At 50.5% G+C, this 15,321-nt stretch overlaps 4 protein-coding genes across 5 annotated transcripts; 1 reads left to right on the top strand and 3 right to left on the bottom strand.

Annotated features, from left to right (window-relative positions):
- Positions 1-144: 144 nt before the first annotated feature.
- Positions 145-2,479, bottom strand: PV06_04425 (uncharacterized protein). Its single transcript, XM_016405323.1, has 3 exons — positions 1,937-2,479; positions 1,707-1,875; positions 145-1,641 (listed from the first exon to the last, which is right to left on the bottom strand). Exons 1-3 carry the CDS (start codon positions 2,404-2,406, stop codon positions 430-432), a joined length of 1,851 nt encoding a protein of 616 aa, XP_016263529.1. The 5' UTR covers positions 2,407-2,479; the 3' UTR covers positions 145-429.
- Positions 2,480-2,698: 219 nt separating this feature from the next.
- On the bottom strand, positions 2,699-4,170 carry PV06_04424 (uncharacterized protein). Its single transcript, XM_016405322.1, has 4 exons — positions 3,758-4,170; positions 3,616-3,707; positions 3,464-3,563; positions 2,699-3,413 (listed from the first exon to the last, which is right to left on the bottom strand). The coding sequence occupies exons 1-4, from the start codon at positions 3,950-3,952 to the stop codon at positions 2,772-2,774; spliced, it is 1,029 nt and encodes a 342-aa protein (XP_016263528.1). The 5' UTR covers positions 3,953-4,170; the 3' UTR covers positions 2,699-2,771.
- Positions 4,171-7,292: 3,122 nt separating this feature from the next.
- On the top strand, positions 7,293-11,949 carry PV06_04423 (uncharacterized protein). Its single transcript, XM_016405321.1, has 2 exons — positions 7,293-11,121; positions 11,234-11,949. The coding sequence occupies exons 1-2, from the start codon at positions 7,508-7,510 to the stop codon at positions 11,460-11,462; spliced, it is 3,843 nt and encodes a 1,280-aa protein (XP_016263527.1). The 5' UTR covers positions 7,293-7,507; the 3' UTR covers positions 11,463-11,949.
- On the bottom strand, positions 9,887-15,253 carry PV06_04422. Of its 2 annotated transcripts, XM_016405320.1 has the most exons (3): positions 11,635-15,253; positions 11,242-11,581; positions 9,887-11,186 (listed from the first exon to the last, which is right to left on the bottom strand). In XM_016405320.1, exon 1 carries the CDS (start codon positions 14,868-14,870, stop codon positions 13,332-13,334), a length of 1,539 nt encoding a protein of 512 aa, XP_016263526.1. In that variant the 5' UTR covers positions 14,871-15,253; the 3' UTR covers positions 9,887-11,186; positions 11,242-11,581; positions 11,635-13,331. The 2 variants fall into 2 exon arrangements, with proteins under 2 accessions (XP_016263526.1, XP_016263525.1); XM_016405319.1 differs by having other exon boundaries at positions 9,887-11,581.
- Positions 15,254-15,321: the final 68 nt, after the last annotated feature.

The following is a 15,321-nucleotide window of genomic DNA, read 5'->3' as shown; positions in this document are numbered from 1 at the left end:
CAGGTCTCACGCAATGCCTGCCGTGGACCATGGCGTTTAATACAGCACTTCATCTCACCTTCTCGACACCAAAATATACATATGGAACCAGGCACTACCGCTACCGCTACCGCTACCATTACCATTATCATTACCATTGCCACTGCGTATGGTAGCTAGGTAATCTTGTATAAAACAAAAAAATAGAGAGCCTAGGATATATTTTAAAGGGTCCACTATTCGTATCCAATTGCGAGTTAATTCGTGTCCAGTACTACCAAGTGCACAGTCATTCCTATCCACCTCACACAAGACCTGAATAGCTACCTGAATAATCCCAACGCCCTACCAAACTCTACTGCTATGCCGTCCCTCTCTCTCGTACGACGAATTTCAACCCGCCAATCGCACGGAATGCATAGTCTAGGAACATCTAATCCAAAACGGTCATCAATCATCAGGGTACCGTTGGCGAACGTTGCTCACAAAAGTGCCCGTGGCCGGATCGTAGCGCTTGAACCACTTCCCGATGTCGATGCCGAAGGAGTTCACCACCTGGTCCGTTATCTGGTCGGGCGACAGGACGTCCACGTTCTCCTCGGCCACGTACCGCGACGAGCCGTCGTCCACGAAGACGTTGTAAAAGGGCTGGTGCCGGCCCTTGGACAGGCGGTCGACGTCGTTTTGCGTGATCCAGGACTCTTCCATGTTGCAGTATGGGTCCCAGCCGTAGATGACGGCGTTGTAGCCGCGGAGGCGGTGCCGAAATACCTGGCCGACGTGGTACTTGACGTCCCGGTTGCGCGGGTCGGAGCGGCGTTGGGGCGGGAAAGTCTCGTGGTCGGACTCCTTGATGTGGCGGATGAGTCTGCGGTAGGCTGCGGCGTCCGGGAACTCGGCGGTCAACCGCAGGAAGAAGGCTTCGAAAAGGTGGATGTCGAGGTCGATGGAGTGGCAAACGTGGTGCGTCAGGGCGGTGACGTGCCGACGAATGGATTCGATATCATGGGCCGAGGCGCGCGGGATGATGATGGCGGCGCAGAGGGCCGCGTAGTAGGCGAGCTTGACGTCGACGGGGAACGCCGGTTCGCCTCGGTACTCATGAGGCGCCATCAAGATGTTGTGGGAGGCGCGGATGGTGAGGTCCAGGGGCGACGATGGCGAGAGGTACGACTCTATTTGGGAGGCCGACGACATGGGTGCGACGAAGCGCGCCCGCTCCACCAGGGCCGAGTACGAGATGGGTTCCGATGTGTTGAACGGGTCCATGTACAGATGGGTGAGTTCGTGCGGGCCGTCGTTATGATCAAAGGAGTCAGGGAGAGGGTTTCCGTCCAGATCCATGCCCGCCGGTGGCCGGATCAGTGCGTGGACATGGTACGGATAGCTGCAAGGCGCGGCCTGGAGACCGAGGTGGCGGGCAACGTAGCAGTAGATGACAGCTGAGATCAGCGGGACCGAGTTTCTGTTTTCGCTGAACAGGGCGACCCCAAGAAACATGTGGTCCAGGCTGTGGTAGTGGCGGTTGCCTTGTATGCCAACCCAGTTGTTCTGTAACAGGTGTGCGGCAATGGTTCTGGCCTTGGTCCGCGGTGACATGTCGTCAATATCAGGATGAGCATTGCGGACCGATGATACGTAAGAATCCAGCCTCTCGTAGATCTTTTCTTGGGTCAACACAACTCTTGGAAGTTGTCATCACAACTGGTGGTGGTGTCTCAACCTACATCTTCGATATCTCCCTCTTCCCGCATCTCAACGACAAAGAGGTCAAAAGCGGCAATCGGCCGTTCGAAGGCATTGTCGTCAATATCGTCACCTTGGGCTTTGGCGTCCAGCCACTCCTGAACGGCCAAATAACGATTAAGACAGCCAGATGCGGCAGAAGACCAGAATCTTTTGGGAAGCTTTGATTAGCGCAGATCCGAGGTCACACCCTGGCTTTAAAACCACTTACTTTTGTGCGAGGTGGTTTGGCGAAGACGCCGCATTCTGATACAGGTTCCGGAGCTCATCTTTGGCATGGATGCCCGCATCGAGCACCTCCTTGACAAAATCCAAATGCCCGACAGGTTCGTTCACCATCTTGTCGATAGCATCCCGTGTCAATCGGGACGCAATGTGGTGACTGGCGTAGACCAGCTTCCATCCGTAGAAAGACGGATCCTTCAACAGTTCCTCGTAGGGGAGGTGGGGTGGACGGCTGTCCCACCTGCGGTACTGAGAACAGTATTGTTTCCATAAGAGTGGTTCACGGGTCGCATGGGCAAAGCGCCGGCATGTGTACTGCAAATTGATTGTCGCCAAAGGAGGTAAGTAGGACAATATGTGTTGAATGACTTCGTCGGGGAGTGTTGTGAGGTGAGGCCGGTGATGACTCTCCGGCTTTCGCATCACGGCGTCATCATCTACACGATTGCTAGACATCGCGATTCAGCATTGACAGTGGAACTACGCCTTGGCCATGTAGGACAAGGGCAAATGGTGATGTGGATGAAATTGAACTTGAATTGATTATATTTCATCGTTTCCCTTGCCAAAGAGGTTTAAAAACCGTCACGTCATGAGCATTTGAACCCGCCGACACGTGACCACCATCTTTCCACGGCCACAAGGACTGCGTCAACAAATACATGCATAAAGGTTATGTCAACAGAATGAGATGACAGGATACTGTATTGGTGGACCAGTCTAAGCTCAATCGATCATTCCATGAATTCCGAGTTCGTAAAAGTCTATCAACGAGGCACGATAGAGGCTAAGTGACAGTCTGCTCCTCAACGCCCCTCATCTCAACCCAGCAAGTCTTTCAACGTCCCCTTTTCTGCATGTGTTCTGATGATTTGAGCGAAAAAGGGTCCCCAGTCCTCTCTCAATCGGTCCATCTTCTGCTGATCCTGCCCCATACTCGATGCGTCCTTCATCTTTGTCAATGATAGCAAGGAAAACTCCAGGTCATTGGTGCTGGCCGATTCCCATTGAGCCTGAAGTTCAGGCAGCACCATGGCAACCCAGCTGTCGCTCTCTGAGAGGGGACCGACCTGGCGGGGAAACACTTCCATACCGTCCATCTTCCAGACAACTCCTTCAACAGGAACGTATGCCACGAAATGAAATCCGTTCTCTTCGTCGTCAAAATCCTGCATCTGCTTGCGCCTTTTGCGAGGACGTTTTGACTGCTCCTTTTTCTTCTTCTCTGCCGCAGTGAAGTCTTGTTTTAATCGCAGATCGACGTTCATCTTGTCAATATCAGTTGCGAAAGAATTGTGAACTTCCCGGACATGATCAAATGCGTCCAATGCAAGGCCACGCTCTTTGGGAGTCATGCTCATGGTCTTTGTACGGAAATCATTCAATGAGCTACCCAGATCAATGTTTGGATGATTGTTGACGATGTTCATCAGTGAGACAGTCGCGCAGGAGAACGATGACGTCTGGTCATCGTTAGAGAAGCATCGAAAGCCACAAAAACCATACAACGTACCTGGTTTGCAAACCATACACCCTTTGGTGCCTCTGTAATCTCATTTTCTGATTCCTGTGGCACCCATCGCGAGAGAAAGATCAGACCAAAGATTTCGTCCCTACCATGGTCAGCGCAGTCCGGTCTTGATCAAGCCAGTCCATGGTACACACGGGTCATGATCAAAGATGCTATCAAGAGGCACTACTTCGTTCACTTGGATGCTCGGCACTCCCCATTCCCGCAGCAGGGTAGTGAAGATAACCTGGGCTGCCCGTTAGCCAAATTCGAGTTCGGAAGGATTTGTAACAATACAGGGTCATTCTCTAGTTCAGCCCATCCAGTCCAGGGACCAGCATACTCATCGATGGGTGGTGTAGCATCTTTGCTAGCTGTCGCATCATCCGGTGTGGAAGAGGTCACGGTCGCATTGCCAGTCTTCAGTGCGTCGTCATTTGCTGACCGCTCCAGGGCAAGCTTGGTAGGAATATTGTCGTTCACACGAGACATCTTTCATTCGCAACAATCATTCAAGATCAATACTACTTGGGCAAACTCCTTTGCCCGCGGGTCGAATTGTTCCTTCCGAGAACAAGGAGATGAGTGAACAAAACGCAGCTCCATTTGGAATTCCTCAACGGTTGTCACTGCGGCTGCACGTGCCTGGAGAGCAGTTCTTGAGTGAAGTGATAAGTCGCGTCACTGGATATTCCAGGCACGTCCATCCCCTTTATACTGCCGGGAGAAAAGATTGAGCGGTGAGGAAGCAAAAAGACAAAGAATACGGAGTAATGGCCGGTCGCCGAATTGGTGGCAGCCTTGGCACGAGGCTGTCAACGCCAATAATCGACAAGGCTGTGAATATTTGTATCTAGGTCACCGCCTCCAATTACAGCCGTACCTTCTATGTCATCTGTTCCGGCAGAATCAATTGCTCCGCATCAATTTCTGGATATGGTATCTCACATGTAAGAAAGAGAGTGACACTTGACGGATCCAAGATTTAGGATAGAGGCTAGAAAGGAAGGTGGTATGTGAGCTGGTGAAGACATGAAGCTTCAGAATGACCAGCAAGTGTGAAAGTCACGTTTAGGGACGACGTGATGGCCAGAAAATGGCCTTGTCGCCTAAGCTTAGTGATTAGAGAGACCCCATATGGCTGCCCCTTGTTACTCCATATCAAAGGACCCGACAGGGAGGTGGCTCGTACCCGATAAGATGAGCCCCTTAGGCCGCTTACGCCTAGAAACACCAGCCTTGTCGCATCAATTCATCAGACCCAATCATTGCACCCAAAAGACTTTCAATTTCGAGAAACGACGATCCACCCTGAACAACTCAGGGAAGCGCTGCTCCCATCCATGCCAATTGATGGCAATCAACAAAAATGATGCTAGGGTTAACAAGGCTGATTAGGTCGTCAATGGATCTCCTGCGACGCAGTCCAGACTTTCGTTCTGATCGAAAATACAGTCATTGAGTATCTCTTGTCGTTTGTTCTTATATCGACAGTCATTACTGCATATTACCCTGGTGCAAGCTTATGGAGCGTCCCTCGCCTACCAGATCACAGTATAACACACTCGTACAATCGAAGGATGGCTTTCGATTCCATAACGACATTCCCCTCAAAAACATGGAACGCTACGACTCTCTCGCGTCACAAGACGGTCGGAGTGGCTCAAACATGCCTCCCTATCTAGCCAAAGATACTCAATCCTTGACGAATACGAATAGCGGAGGCAAGAAGATCATTTTCGGGACAATGACACTTATCGTGGTTCTCATGTTGGGACTTGCAGGGTTGGCATTGGGTTTGGTGGTCGCCCACGAGGTAAAAGAACCTTCAGCGACGGCGAACAATACCCTTGCTAGTCGTGGGACGAAGCTCGACAGCGACGCTTTTTATGTCGACTTCAATCCGACAACTCTTGTGACAATTGCCTCATGGTCCAGTACTGTTGCACCTCTACTTACCGTTTGCGCCATGACACTCGTGTCTTTCCCCATCGCCAAACAATTGAAGGAACACTCGCAAATGGCAGGGTTTGACTTGCCAACACCCTATCAGCTCGGCATGCTTCTGGAGACAATGACAGGCGGCATCACACCTTTCTTCAGTTTGGTGGCGTATCGGAGTTGGCCGAACAAGGAGAAGATGGCTTCCTGCGTGCGTAGTGCACTTATTCTTTTGACTGTGTTTACAGTTCTCGGCTACACCATCGCTGCCGTCGATACATGGTTGCACTTGGTGATAGAAGCAATCAACATTGAAATAGTCGAGCCGCAAACCCCGATTATGGGCCTTGGGCGTGGACTGCCGGACGGACCTTGTTCGACGCAACCCTCAGCCGACTTCGATGCCGGCGACTGCATCATCAGCGATCACGGGGACGTGTTTCTGGTCGGAGCAAATGAAGCCGCTAGAGTCATGTCCAACACATCGAGCAACAACGCAGTCTATGACGTCTTCATCGATGGCATGCACATGGCCTATCTGGGCCCGGCCGATAACCCTGATGGACTCGATTATCGCGCAGAGTCCCTTGCCATGCACACCACATGCGCCCAAATCGGTCGGGAATGCCACCTTCATGCTGAGACTAAAGAGTTGGAGCCCTTCACATGCACAGAAGAATTCTACGGGAATCTGGCCCTTCCAAATGTCAACGGTGACGAGACTGATGCTGTGACTGGACTTCCATTTCGGAGTGCCGGCATTGTTTTCTTTCGCAATGCAGCACTGATAGAACTAGGAAACGCTTCATCGGACTCTGGGAACGAAAATTTCCTCACCCGATCGAGCAATCCTCACTTCATTGGAGTTTGGGCCCGCGTCGAATTGCACGCCACCGAGGAACAAATCGCAGATGGCAACGTTGTTGTCCCAAGCCAAGGCGGCACGAGCTGGCTCCTAAACTGTACTGCCACTGCGTATCAGATCAGCTACGACTTCCTCAATGGAAGCGTCCAACACGCAACTGCGGAAGTCGCGAATGGCTCCGTGGGAACAATCTTGAATGCGGGTAACTATTATGGGTTCGGCAAGGTTGCACTCGAGACGGCCGCTTACTCGGCGTCACAGTACAATGACACACAACAGATGGCGGATTCGTGGGCACAGGCATACTCGAGAGCCGCTTTGGCACTGAGTGCCGGCATCATGAATGGCAGAGCTAATCTGGAAGAGCAACAGCGAAGCACAAGGCTAGTTGCCAGAGTTCCCAAGGCGCCACTGTACACTCTCGTAGGGCTGAATTCATTGTACGCCGTCCTGGGAGTGTTGCTGGCCATCATGGCGCTACATTCTCACCCCAAGGACTCCAATGAAATACGGGAGCGTTTGAGTACTTCCGGGTTGGTAGCTGCTCGTTTTGAAGGCGAGAGAGCAGAGCAGGCAGTTCGCAAGAAGCGTGAAATGTTTGGGGAACATGCAGGTATGAGTACGGGGAGAGTAGGGATTGAACAAGGTGAATATGGTGGATATGTTTTCAGGCTGCGGCAGGGAACCAAAGGCAGAGCAAGCTGATCTTGCATCAACGATAAATGACATAGTGTGTATGTCTAAGTGCACACTAATGATGATGAGTACGCAACACATGTTTAGAAGATGTTCAAAAAGAGTAGTTTTATCAGCTGTCGAAACCTTTAAATCGGACATTGCTGTGATCTGGAGAATCGAGTCCTCCAGGGTCACCACAGCCTTGCCAGTCAACGCCAAGCCCTTTAGAGTCTGACGAGGCTGACGAGGCTGGCAAGGCTAGCGATTCTGCACTATGACGCGCTTGGAGAAAACGCGACTGCGTCTGGAGGAAATCATTCTCGTTCTCTCGGACTGGATCTTTTCTTTGTTCAACTTAACAACCAATTTTGCGCTGCCGGCACTATTTACTTCTGTAGATTGCCGCATCAGCTGTATATCTTGCCACTCTCACAACAAATTCAAACCACGATATCGAGTTTAGCGCTGCACCACGAGACCTGCAACATCCTTGAGTGGATTGACACCACGAGAACAATACATTTCAATCATAAGAGGAGGACTGTTCACAGCCGCATGGTGCAATGAACGAAACGCCGCGACTGCGGTCGGCCTTCCCCACTACTCCCCAAACACAGCCTCGTTTCCGTACCTCAAATCCCGACGACGGCTCGAGTTTTGGCTCGCCAGGTTCGCCATTTTCTCGAAGAGCCGTGCCCGCCACGAAGCAGCCAACGAAGGTACCTGTAGATGCCAGGTCCACGGGCCAGCCATTTATCCCGACAGAAGTAGTGGACGCTCCGTCGCAAAGATTCTATGTCTTCGCCTTTTACATTGCTCTGACTGCATGGAGACTATACAACTCGTTCGGTGTGGAGAACGACCTTGACTCGACATGGCTGTTCTTGAAATGGATAGGAATAGATGCTGCCTTCTTCGTGGCTCTTCCTGCCTTCAGAATTCCCTGGCTGGAGTTTTCATTTGCGACCACCTTCACAATATGGCTTTTGCATGCTATCGCGAATGCCTTTCTAATGTATAGAATCCCCCTTCCGCTGATGTCCTGGTTAGGAGCTTTGGTCAAGGTTGCATATGATAGGGAACTTGCAATTTCAGAGACACGAGTCAAGCCCGCCGACATTCTACATAATTCTTCCATCATTTTGGGAAAGCAAATCATTCATATCCTCCCGGAGGGCTCGGCGATCCTGAACCCCGAGAAGAAATCATTTTGTCTGGATTCTTCCAATCCAACTATCGATATACCCATCCAAATCAATCAGACAACTCCCATCTCAATCGAATTACAAAGATTTGATCTCGACACAAATGAGGTGGAAACAATTCTAATCGGCAGCAAGCAAGCCAAGCAAATGAAGAAGCATGCTGATGCAGGAATCCCCAGGTCCGAGACTAACAGTCCTCGAACTTTGCGATATCCTGTATCCAAAAAAGGGCTATATCAGCTCCATCGTGTTATAGACACGACGAAACTGGAAGTGCGAAAGCGGAGTTTTGATGTTGCAGTTGTGCAATGTCCCAAGGCTTCCATCTCAACCGTTTCAGAAAATCGGTGCACAGGAGATCTCAGCAATGTGGCATTGCAACTGTCTGGTGTGCCTCCGTTCAAAGTGAAGTACAGCAAGACTGTCAATCACAAGCAATTAAGCTCAATTGTGCAGAACGTTCAGCCGCGTCCAGACTCAGGCTATGTTTCTGAAGAGGAGGCCGCTCAGGCAGTGGTGGATCTCAACCGACCTCAGATGGGCTGGACCAGGTCGACCACTGAAACCTTTGAAATCAATGAGTCGCTCCATCAGAATGGAAGCTATTCGTATACGGTAGAAGAGGTGGAAGATGGCCTAGGAAATAAAGTGACTTACGATTCGAGCAACCCAAAGAACCCTCACGCTCCTCGAATTCAAAGCCTGACTGTTCATAACAGACCTCGGATCGGCCTGAACTTCCCTGACTCCAAGCAAGGCGGACTGATACCTGTACGAAGAGGAGTATCGACCGGTCTCCCAATAAGTATTCAATCAGCAAGCCGTTTACCTCCGTCCGATTGGCCATTGAAAGTTAAATACACCTTTCATCCGGACACCGAAGATGAGAACGCGCCCACAGAAGAATTCAGTTTCGATATGGTCAACGATCGGTCACGGCCGCAGGTGCAAAAACCTGGACGGTACAATATTGAGTCAATCGACAGCCAATTCTGTCATGGAGAGATCGTGGAGCCCTCTTCTTGTCTGTTGTTCAACCCTCCAGAACCAGACCTCGCTCTCGAGAAAGAAGATGTTTTTGACCAGTGTGCTGGAATTCCCATTGGCATGAGACTGAACTTGGATTTCACAGGCACTCCACCTTTCAAAGTGAGATACACCATTACTCATAAAGGTCAGGCTCGTGTCAAGCAACAGTCGTTTTCTGGTATGCGTGGTGGAATTGAGCTCCTCGAGAATGCGGCCGGCTCTTATATCTACAATGTCCTTGAGATTGAAGATAGTGTTTATGGCCCGAGATCTCTGAAAGACAAGGATTACGTCTTCCAGCAAGATATCATGCCACCAGCATCCGCAGCTTTTCACCCTAACGCGCAGGTTATCAAGGCTTGTCTCGATGAACCTGTCGCGGTACAAGTGGCATTGGCTGGCCAAGGACCATGGAAGCTTGATTATGAGCTCGTACACGGCGGCAAGAGGAAGAAGCATAGCGTCCAATCGGAAGAGGACCTGCATACGATCTTTTTCCCTGGTTTCAAGGAAGGAGGAGCCTATGATGTTGTATTAACCGGAGTTCAGGACAAATCAGGTTGCCGGACTCCTTTGAAAGATCAACGAAAAATCGAGATTAGACCCGAACAGCCTCGCGCAGGCTTCGGGGAGATTGACGGCAAACGATCAACACTGGCGATGGATGGAAAGACGATTCAATTGCCACTCAGATTGAAAGGCAACTCCCCATGGGCTGTCCGCATTCGAAACCTGGACCACCCTGACAGCTCTTTCGAAGAAAAATTGTTTAATGCCAACTCGGTGTTTGCAGTTGACAGACCAGGAACGTATGAGATCATTTCAGTACACGACAGCTGCCCAGGTGTGGTTGACGCCAAAGCCAACACGTTCGAAGTTACCTGGATACCTCGACCGACAATGGCCATAAAAGACTCCGATGTCCAGGGAGACAACGCCGGATCTGTACGAAAGCCTCCGGTCTGCCAAAATGACGAATCTTCCCTTTTCCTGGGCTTCAGTGGAAACGGACCTTATCACATCAAATACCAACAGAGGTTTGAGCCACTAAAAGGCCCAGCAGCTGTAAGCAACAAGGAGGGCAGCTTTGCTGGGAGCAGTGCAACGATCAACCTCGACACGAGTAGAGCCGGAGAATATACCTACTCACTGAACGAGCTCAGCGACAATCGCTACCCACACGACAAGAGACATTTCAAACCTCTCGTTGTCAAGCAGCAAGTGTATGCTCCGCCAAGCGCCAAGTTCAGCGAGCCTGGCAAGACGTACGGGTATTGCAAGGACGACCCAAGCTTCACAGCCAGCGTCGAAGCGGAAACCGAAAATATCCCCATCACCTTCAACGGTGTTCCGCCGTTCAGTATCGAAATTGCCATTGTCCACCACGGCGTTTCTTCACGACCGGAAATCATTCGTCAGAAAGACATCCAGTCTAGCACGTACGCATGGCCCTTGTCTCGATCCACGCTTGATCTAGGCACGCACAGCGTATCAATCCGGTCTGTGAGGGACAGCCGTGGCTGCGAAAGTATTCTCGAATCCGACCCTTCATCCGTGCGCATCTTCGTGTCGTCCCCACCTACGATCCTCGCCCTCGAGTCGCACGACGATTTCTGTGTCGGGGAGCACGTGTCATTCTCCCTCAGTGGCCAACCACCCTTTGACGTCTACTATACCTTTCAAGGTCGTGAGCGCAAGGCTCATGTTACTGGAAACGAGTTCAGACGTCTCGCCGAGTCCCCTGGTGATTTTGTAATCACTGGTGTCAGCGACAATGCCATGGGTAATGGCAAATGTCGAGCGAGAAAAGAGATCAAAAAGGTCATTCACCCTTATCCGACCGTCGAAATGGGCCGCGGCAAGACTCTGGTCAGCGATATCCACGAGGGTGGAGAAGTCGACATCAGTTTTTCATTTACCGGAACGCCACCATTCGAGTTTACGTATGTTTCTCTTCCTCATTTCTTGTTCCTCCGCCCCTTCGGTTTGATGATCCTGTTTGTGATGACTGTCTGGATGAGTACAAGTACTAACACTTCTTGCTCTGGGGAACAGGTACATACGATCCGAAAACGCCAAAAGAAGCAGCCGCTCTGCTCCCAAAGTGTTGGAGACTCGGCACGACACCTCCGATGCGTTTACCAAGGTGATTCGTGCCAGCGACGAGGGTGTCTACGAGGTCGTCAGTATCAAGGACAGATATTGCTCGTACACGAAACCGAGCCACAAGAATTCCGGTGGTGGGCCCGGGAAGAATGGTGGGCAAAAGAGGTTGACCTATTGAGACCTGTTCGGTTTTTTCACCTCGGTCTTGGTGTTTCCCAGTCCTCAATTTTACCTGGTCGTCGCGATGGATATTGGTGTGTCGGTGGATCCATCTACTGTTGAACTGCTTGGTGACATCTGAAAGAACGGTCAGTGGGAGTAGTCTTGTGTGATGGACAGCGGATTCTCACTGGAAAAGAATGAAAAGGGTCTCGAGAGCGAGATAGAATTTGTAGTTGTGGGCGGCGCAGGGTAGGGAGGGCGGTTGACTCTTTTCCCATCCGCCAGGGCATAGAAGAATCGAGGCATTGGACACACGCACACACACACACAAGAATCAAACCAACCAAAGTGTCAAAGGGAAAAAGTAGGTGGTCATCAGGACAGAGGGAAGAATGGCTTTCTTGTTCATTTTTGGAGAGGCCAAGATAGGTGGCTGGCTAGCTAGGGAATTTACAGCGATGAGAACTCGAGGTAGCAGACAGCCCCCCAAAATCTTCCCTGGACCTTTGCCAACGAACCCGGAAACTCTGCGAGTAAGAGTGCTAAGCATCCTCGTCCTTTTCATTCTGATTTCATTTTCGTCCTGATCTTCAAAAGCCATTGACTTTGCCCTTGTCCAAGTCATCGGCCGAGTCTTCCTCTCGCACGTCCACCGGAGTAAAGTTTTTCTTGATGGTTGGGCGAGTCATCAAAGGAAACAAACCTCGACCTCAACCAACTCGGCATTCCGACTTTTTTTCGGCTTCCCTCCTATTCTTTTTTTTTGTTTGTTTTGTGTTTTTTCCCCATCACAAGTCTGTCTTGATCTGAAGGTTGAAACTTGCATGTGCCGTGCTGTGGCTGCGCTTGTGAACGTTTGTGTTGTTTTCTGCTTGCGTACACACAAGAAAATAAAAGAGTGCTTGTACTTTTGACGTCCATCGATAAAAGATAGAATCGGGCGTCGCCGCGGCAAGGCAAGTACAAGACTATTGCTGTATGTATGGCAGAACTTTGATTGCCAGTGGATGTATGTGGTCGAGAAGATACAATGATGGCCAGAGGATTAGCCTCTCCTCGGCGTATCTAGTACGTTGACGAGGAAGGGGGCATTGAGAGGAACAGAGTCGAGGAATCGTGGGTGATGGCGGTAATGGGAATCGTGGTGGGTGTGGTGGTGAAATGGAAAACCATTATCGTTATCATTGCCCTCGTCGATGATGAGAAGAAAAGGTCGAAACAGTCCGTACCTTCAATGATATTGATGCGGAGTAGGGTGTGTGAGAGTTTTGGTAGTTGCGTCGTAGTAAAGATGTAATGATGCCTTGGCACGTCAACCTTGGGATGTCGTGATGATTCTGAGAAGGAAAACAAATGTTTCATGTCGTAGGGGAGAATGAAAGTGTCGTCGCGTAACTGGGTGATTGATATGCCATCAGCATGGAGGTAAGAAGAAAAGCCCATACAAACGCCATGGAGACCTGCCGTGCCTATCTTGAGACCTGCTCGACCCCTTCCTTTTGTGGATAGCAACGCTCATCAGCCACTCCAAGAAAACGAAACGGCCCATTTTCATGACAATGCAGTGTCATGATCAATCCGGTCATCGATGCTCGCGAAGCCCGCGCGCATGCCACGGGACGAAAAAGCCTTTTATACCCGATCTTCATCATCCAGAAAGCTCCGCCCCGCCCAACGCGAAGAAAGCAAAAACCCATACGGACACTGTTGTACAGATCCGGTAGAAGATAGAAGCCTGTATTAGCCATGATCAATCGAACTCCAAGCTTGCGCATTTCGCATATCATAGACCCTCGTGATCATGGTGGTAGGTCGAACGCCGTAAAAAGAAAACAAAAAAAAACACAATCGCTAGATCAAAACAACGCCGGATAGTTCCCCCGAACTATTGTGCAGTTTGACCGACAGGAGCTGCTGCCTGGTGAGCATAGCCACCACGACCTCGACCACCCTGACCGCGGCCGCGACCCCTATATCCGCTTCGTCCTTGATTGTTGTACTGTTGTCCATATCCATTGGATTGATTGTATTGTCGTCGACCTTGGCCTTGACCATTCGCATTAGGGCTCATGGAAGCGTTTGCTGACATCATAGGAGCGTTATTGGCCCTAGAAGCCGGAGCCGGAGGAGGCATCGGTCGAGGAATGTTCTCCGGGCTGTCATATACATACAGTTTTTTGTCAATGGATTGGGGAATTGGTTGGATCTCGGTACCAAGCTCTTGTTCGATCTTGTACAAGTTGAAGCGATCGTCCCAATTGATCAGATTGATGGCCAGACCAAGATGTCCAAAACGACCAGAACGGCCGATTCGGTGGAGGTAGGTCTCGGCGTTCTTGGGGAAGTCGAAGTTGATCACCACATTGACAGCCTGAATATCAATACCACGAGTGAGAAGATCGGAACAGACCAGATTTCGGCAGACACCAGCACGAAAATCGTGGAAGACCTTGTTTCGGTTTTGCTGCAGCATCTTGGCGTGAGAGTAAAAGCAAGAATATCCCAATTCGGTGATCTTCTTCGCGAGGAGCTCGACACGATTTGTAGAGTTACAGAAGATGATCGACTGGTTAATCTGGAGTTTGGAGAACAGAGTGTTCAAGCAGTGAACCTTCTGTTTCTCTTCGACGAAAGCGTAAAACTGAGTAATACCGCGGAGCGTCAATTCGTCCATAAGGTTGATCTCGTAAGGATTGCGCATGTGTTTGTCTTTGAATGTCTTGACCATCATGGGGAATGTTGCGCTGAAAAGCATGACCTGTCGATCTCTGGGAAGGAAACCAAGTAGTTGTTCAATGACCACGGTGAACTCGGGTGACAGCAGCTTGTCAGCCTCGTCCATGACAAAGATGGGGCATTCAGATAGATCTGCAACACCTTTGCTTGCAAGATCGAGGATTCTGCCAGGTGTGCCGACGATGATGTGCACCGTCTCTCCCAGCCGAATGATATCATCTTTCAGACCAGTGCCACCAGTGGTGACCATGACATTGATGCCGAGATGTTTGCCGAGTAATTTGCAGACTTGTGATGTTTGTAAGGCAAGTTCTCGAGTCGGGACAAGCAGGAGCGCCTGCGTCTTTGGGTTCTTCGGGTTGATTCTCTCGAGGGTAGGAATGACAAAGGCCGCGGTTTTCCCGGTGCCGTTCTTCGCTCTGGCCAAGATGTCTCGACCGGTCAGGGCAACTGGAATGGTTTCTTCTTGAATAGGTGAGGGTTTTTCGAATCCGGCCTCAAAGATTCCCATCATCAACTGGCGCTTGATGTAGAAGTCCTCGAAATCGAGACCTTTCGTAGCCGTTACATCTTCAGTCTGTTGTCTAGTATCCTTGTTGGGGATTTTGAGTGACTCTTTCCAATTGCTCTCGTCTGCACCGTCGTTTAACGAGGTCTTGTTTAGCTGTGATGCTAAAGCGTCCGTCATTTTTGGATTAGTTCGAGGTGGCTTGTTATGAAGGTATGATGATGGAGGGGCAACGTATGTGCGCCAGAGATGGAGGTGTGCTTCAAGTGAAGACTTTCGATCTCGAAATCAGGGTCACGCCCTCGCGGAGGAGAAGGTCGCAGGCGGTGTAGGGGAGAGTGAAGTTGAGGATCAGGCTTTGTTTGTTAGCCTTTTGTGTCGGCGAGCGACTTGTGTTTGCCTCGTGCTTTGTGGTTGAGTGGTGAATCTTTCAGAGGAATTGGTCTCTGTATGGTAGAATGAGATGGTCAGAAGTGATTCTGGCTGGGACTAGTAGGTCAAGTGAGATTGAGGCTGTTGGTCAATTGAGAGATTCTAAGTGGGAAAGCTGAATTGTGGTTTTCGAATAGCGATGGCGGTGATGCAGGTTGTTAGTGACTTGGTCCATTGGAACCTTGTGCCGCCAAGACAC

Source organism: Exophiala oligosperma (genome assembly GCF_000835515.1).
Source record: "Exophiala oligosperma strain CBS 72588 unplaced genomic scaffold supercont1.4, whole genome shotgun sequence".
NCBI classification, from domain to species: domain Eukaryota; kingdom Fungi; phylum Ascomycota; class Eurotiomycetes; order Chaetothyriales; family Herpotrichiellaceae; genus Exophiala; species Exophiala oligosperma.
The sequence above is the reverse complement of the archived record's forward strand: the minus strand, read 5'-3'. Positions and strand labels throughout refer to the sequence as shown.

Bases quoted from the DNA above. Each gene is read 5' to 3' on its own strand.
- PV06_04424 (XM_016405322.1), bottom strand. From the start codon at position 3,952: ATGTCTCGTGTGAACGACAATATTCCTACCAAGCTTGCCCTGGAGCGG. The intron at 3,708-3,757 runs GTATTGTTACAA...CGGGCAGCCCAG, and splicing joins CTGAACTAGAGAATGACCCT to GTTATCTTCACTACCCTGCT. The intron at 3,414-3,463 runs GTACGTTGTATG...AACGATGACCAG, and splicing joins GTGTATGGTTTGCAAACCAG to ACGTCATCGTTCTCCTGCGC.
- PV06_04423 (XM_016405321.1), top strand. From the start codon at position 7,508: ATGAACGAAACGCCGCGACTGCGGTCGGCCTTCCCCACTACTCCCCAA. The intron at 11,122-11,233 runs GTATGTTTCTCT...TCTGGGGAACAG, and splicing joins ACGCCACCATTCGAGTTTAC to GTACATACGATCCGAAAACG.
- PV06_04422 (XM_016405319.1), bottom strand. From the start codon at position 14,870: ATGACGGACGCTTTAGCATCACAGCTAAACAAGACCTCGTTAAACGAC.
- PV06_04425 (XM_016405323.1), bottom strand. From the start codon at position 2,406: ATGTCTAGCAATCGTGTAGATGATGACGCCGTGATGCGAAAGCCGGAG. The intron at 1,876-1,936 runs GTAAGTGGTTTT...GCTTCCCAAAAG, and splicing joins CCAAACCACCTCGCACAAAA to ATTCTGGTCTTCTGCCGCAT. The intron at 1,642-1,706 runs GTAGGTTGAGAC...ACCCAAGAAAAG, and splicing joins AAGAGGGAGATATCGAAGAT to ATCTACGAGAGGCTGGATTC.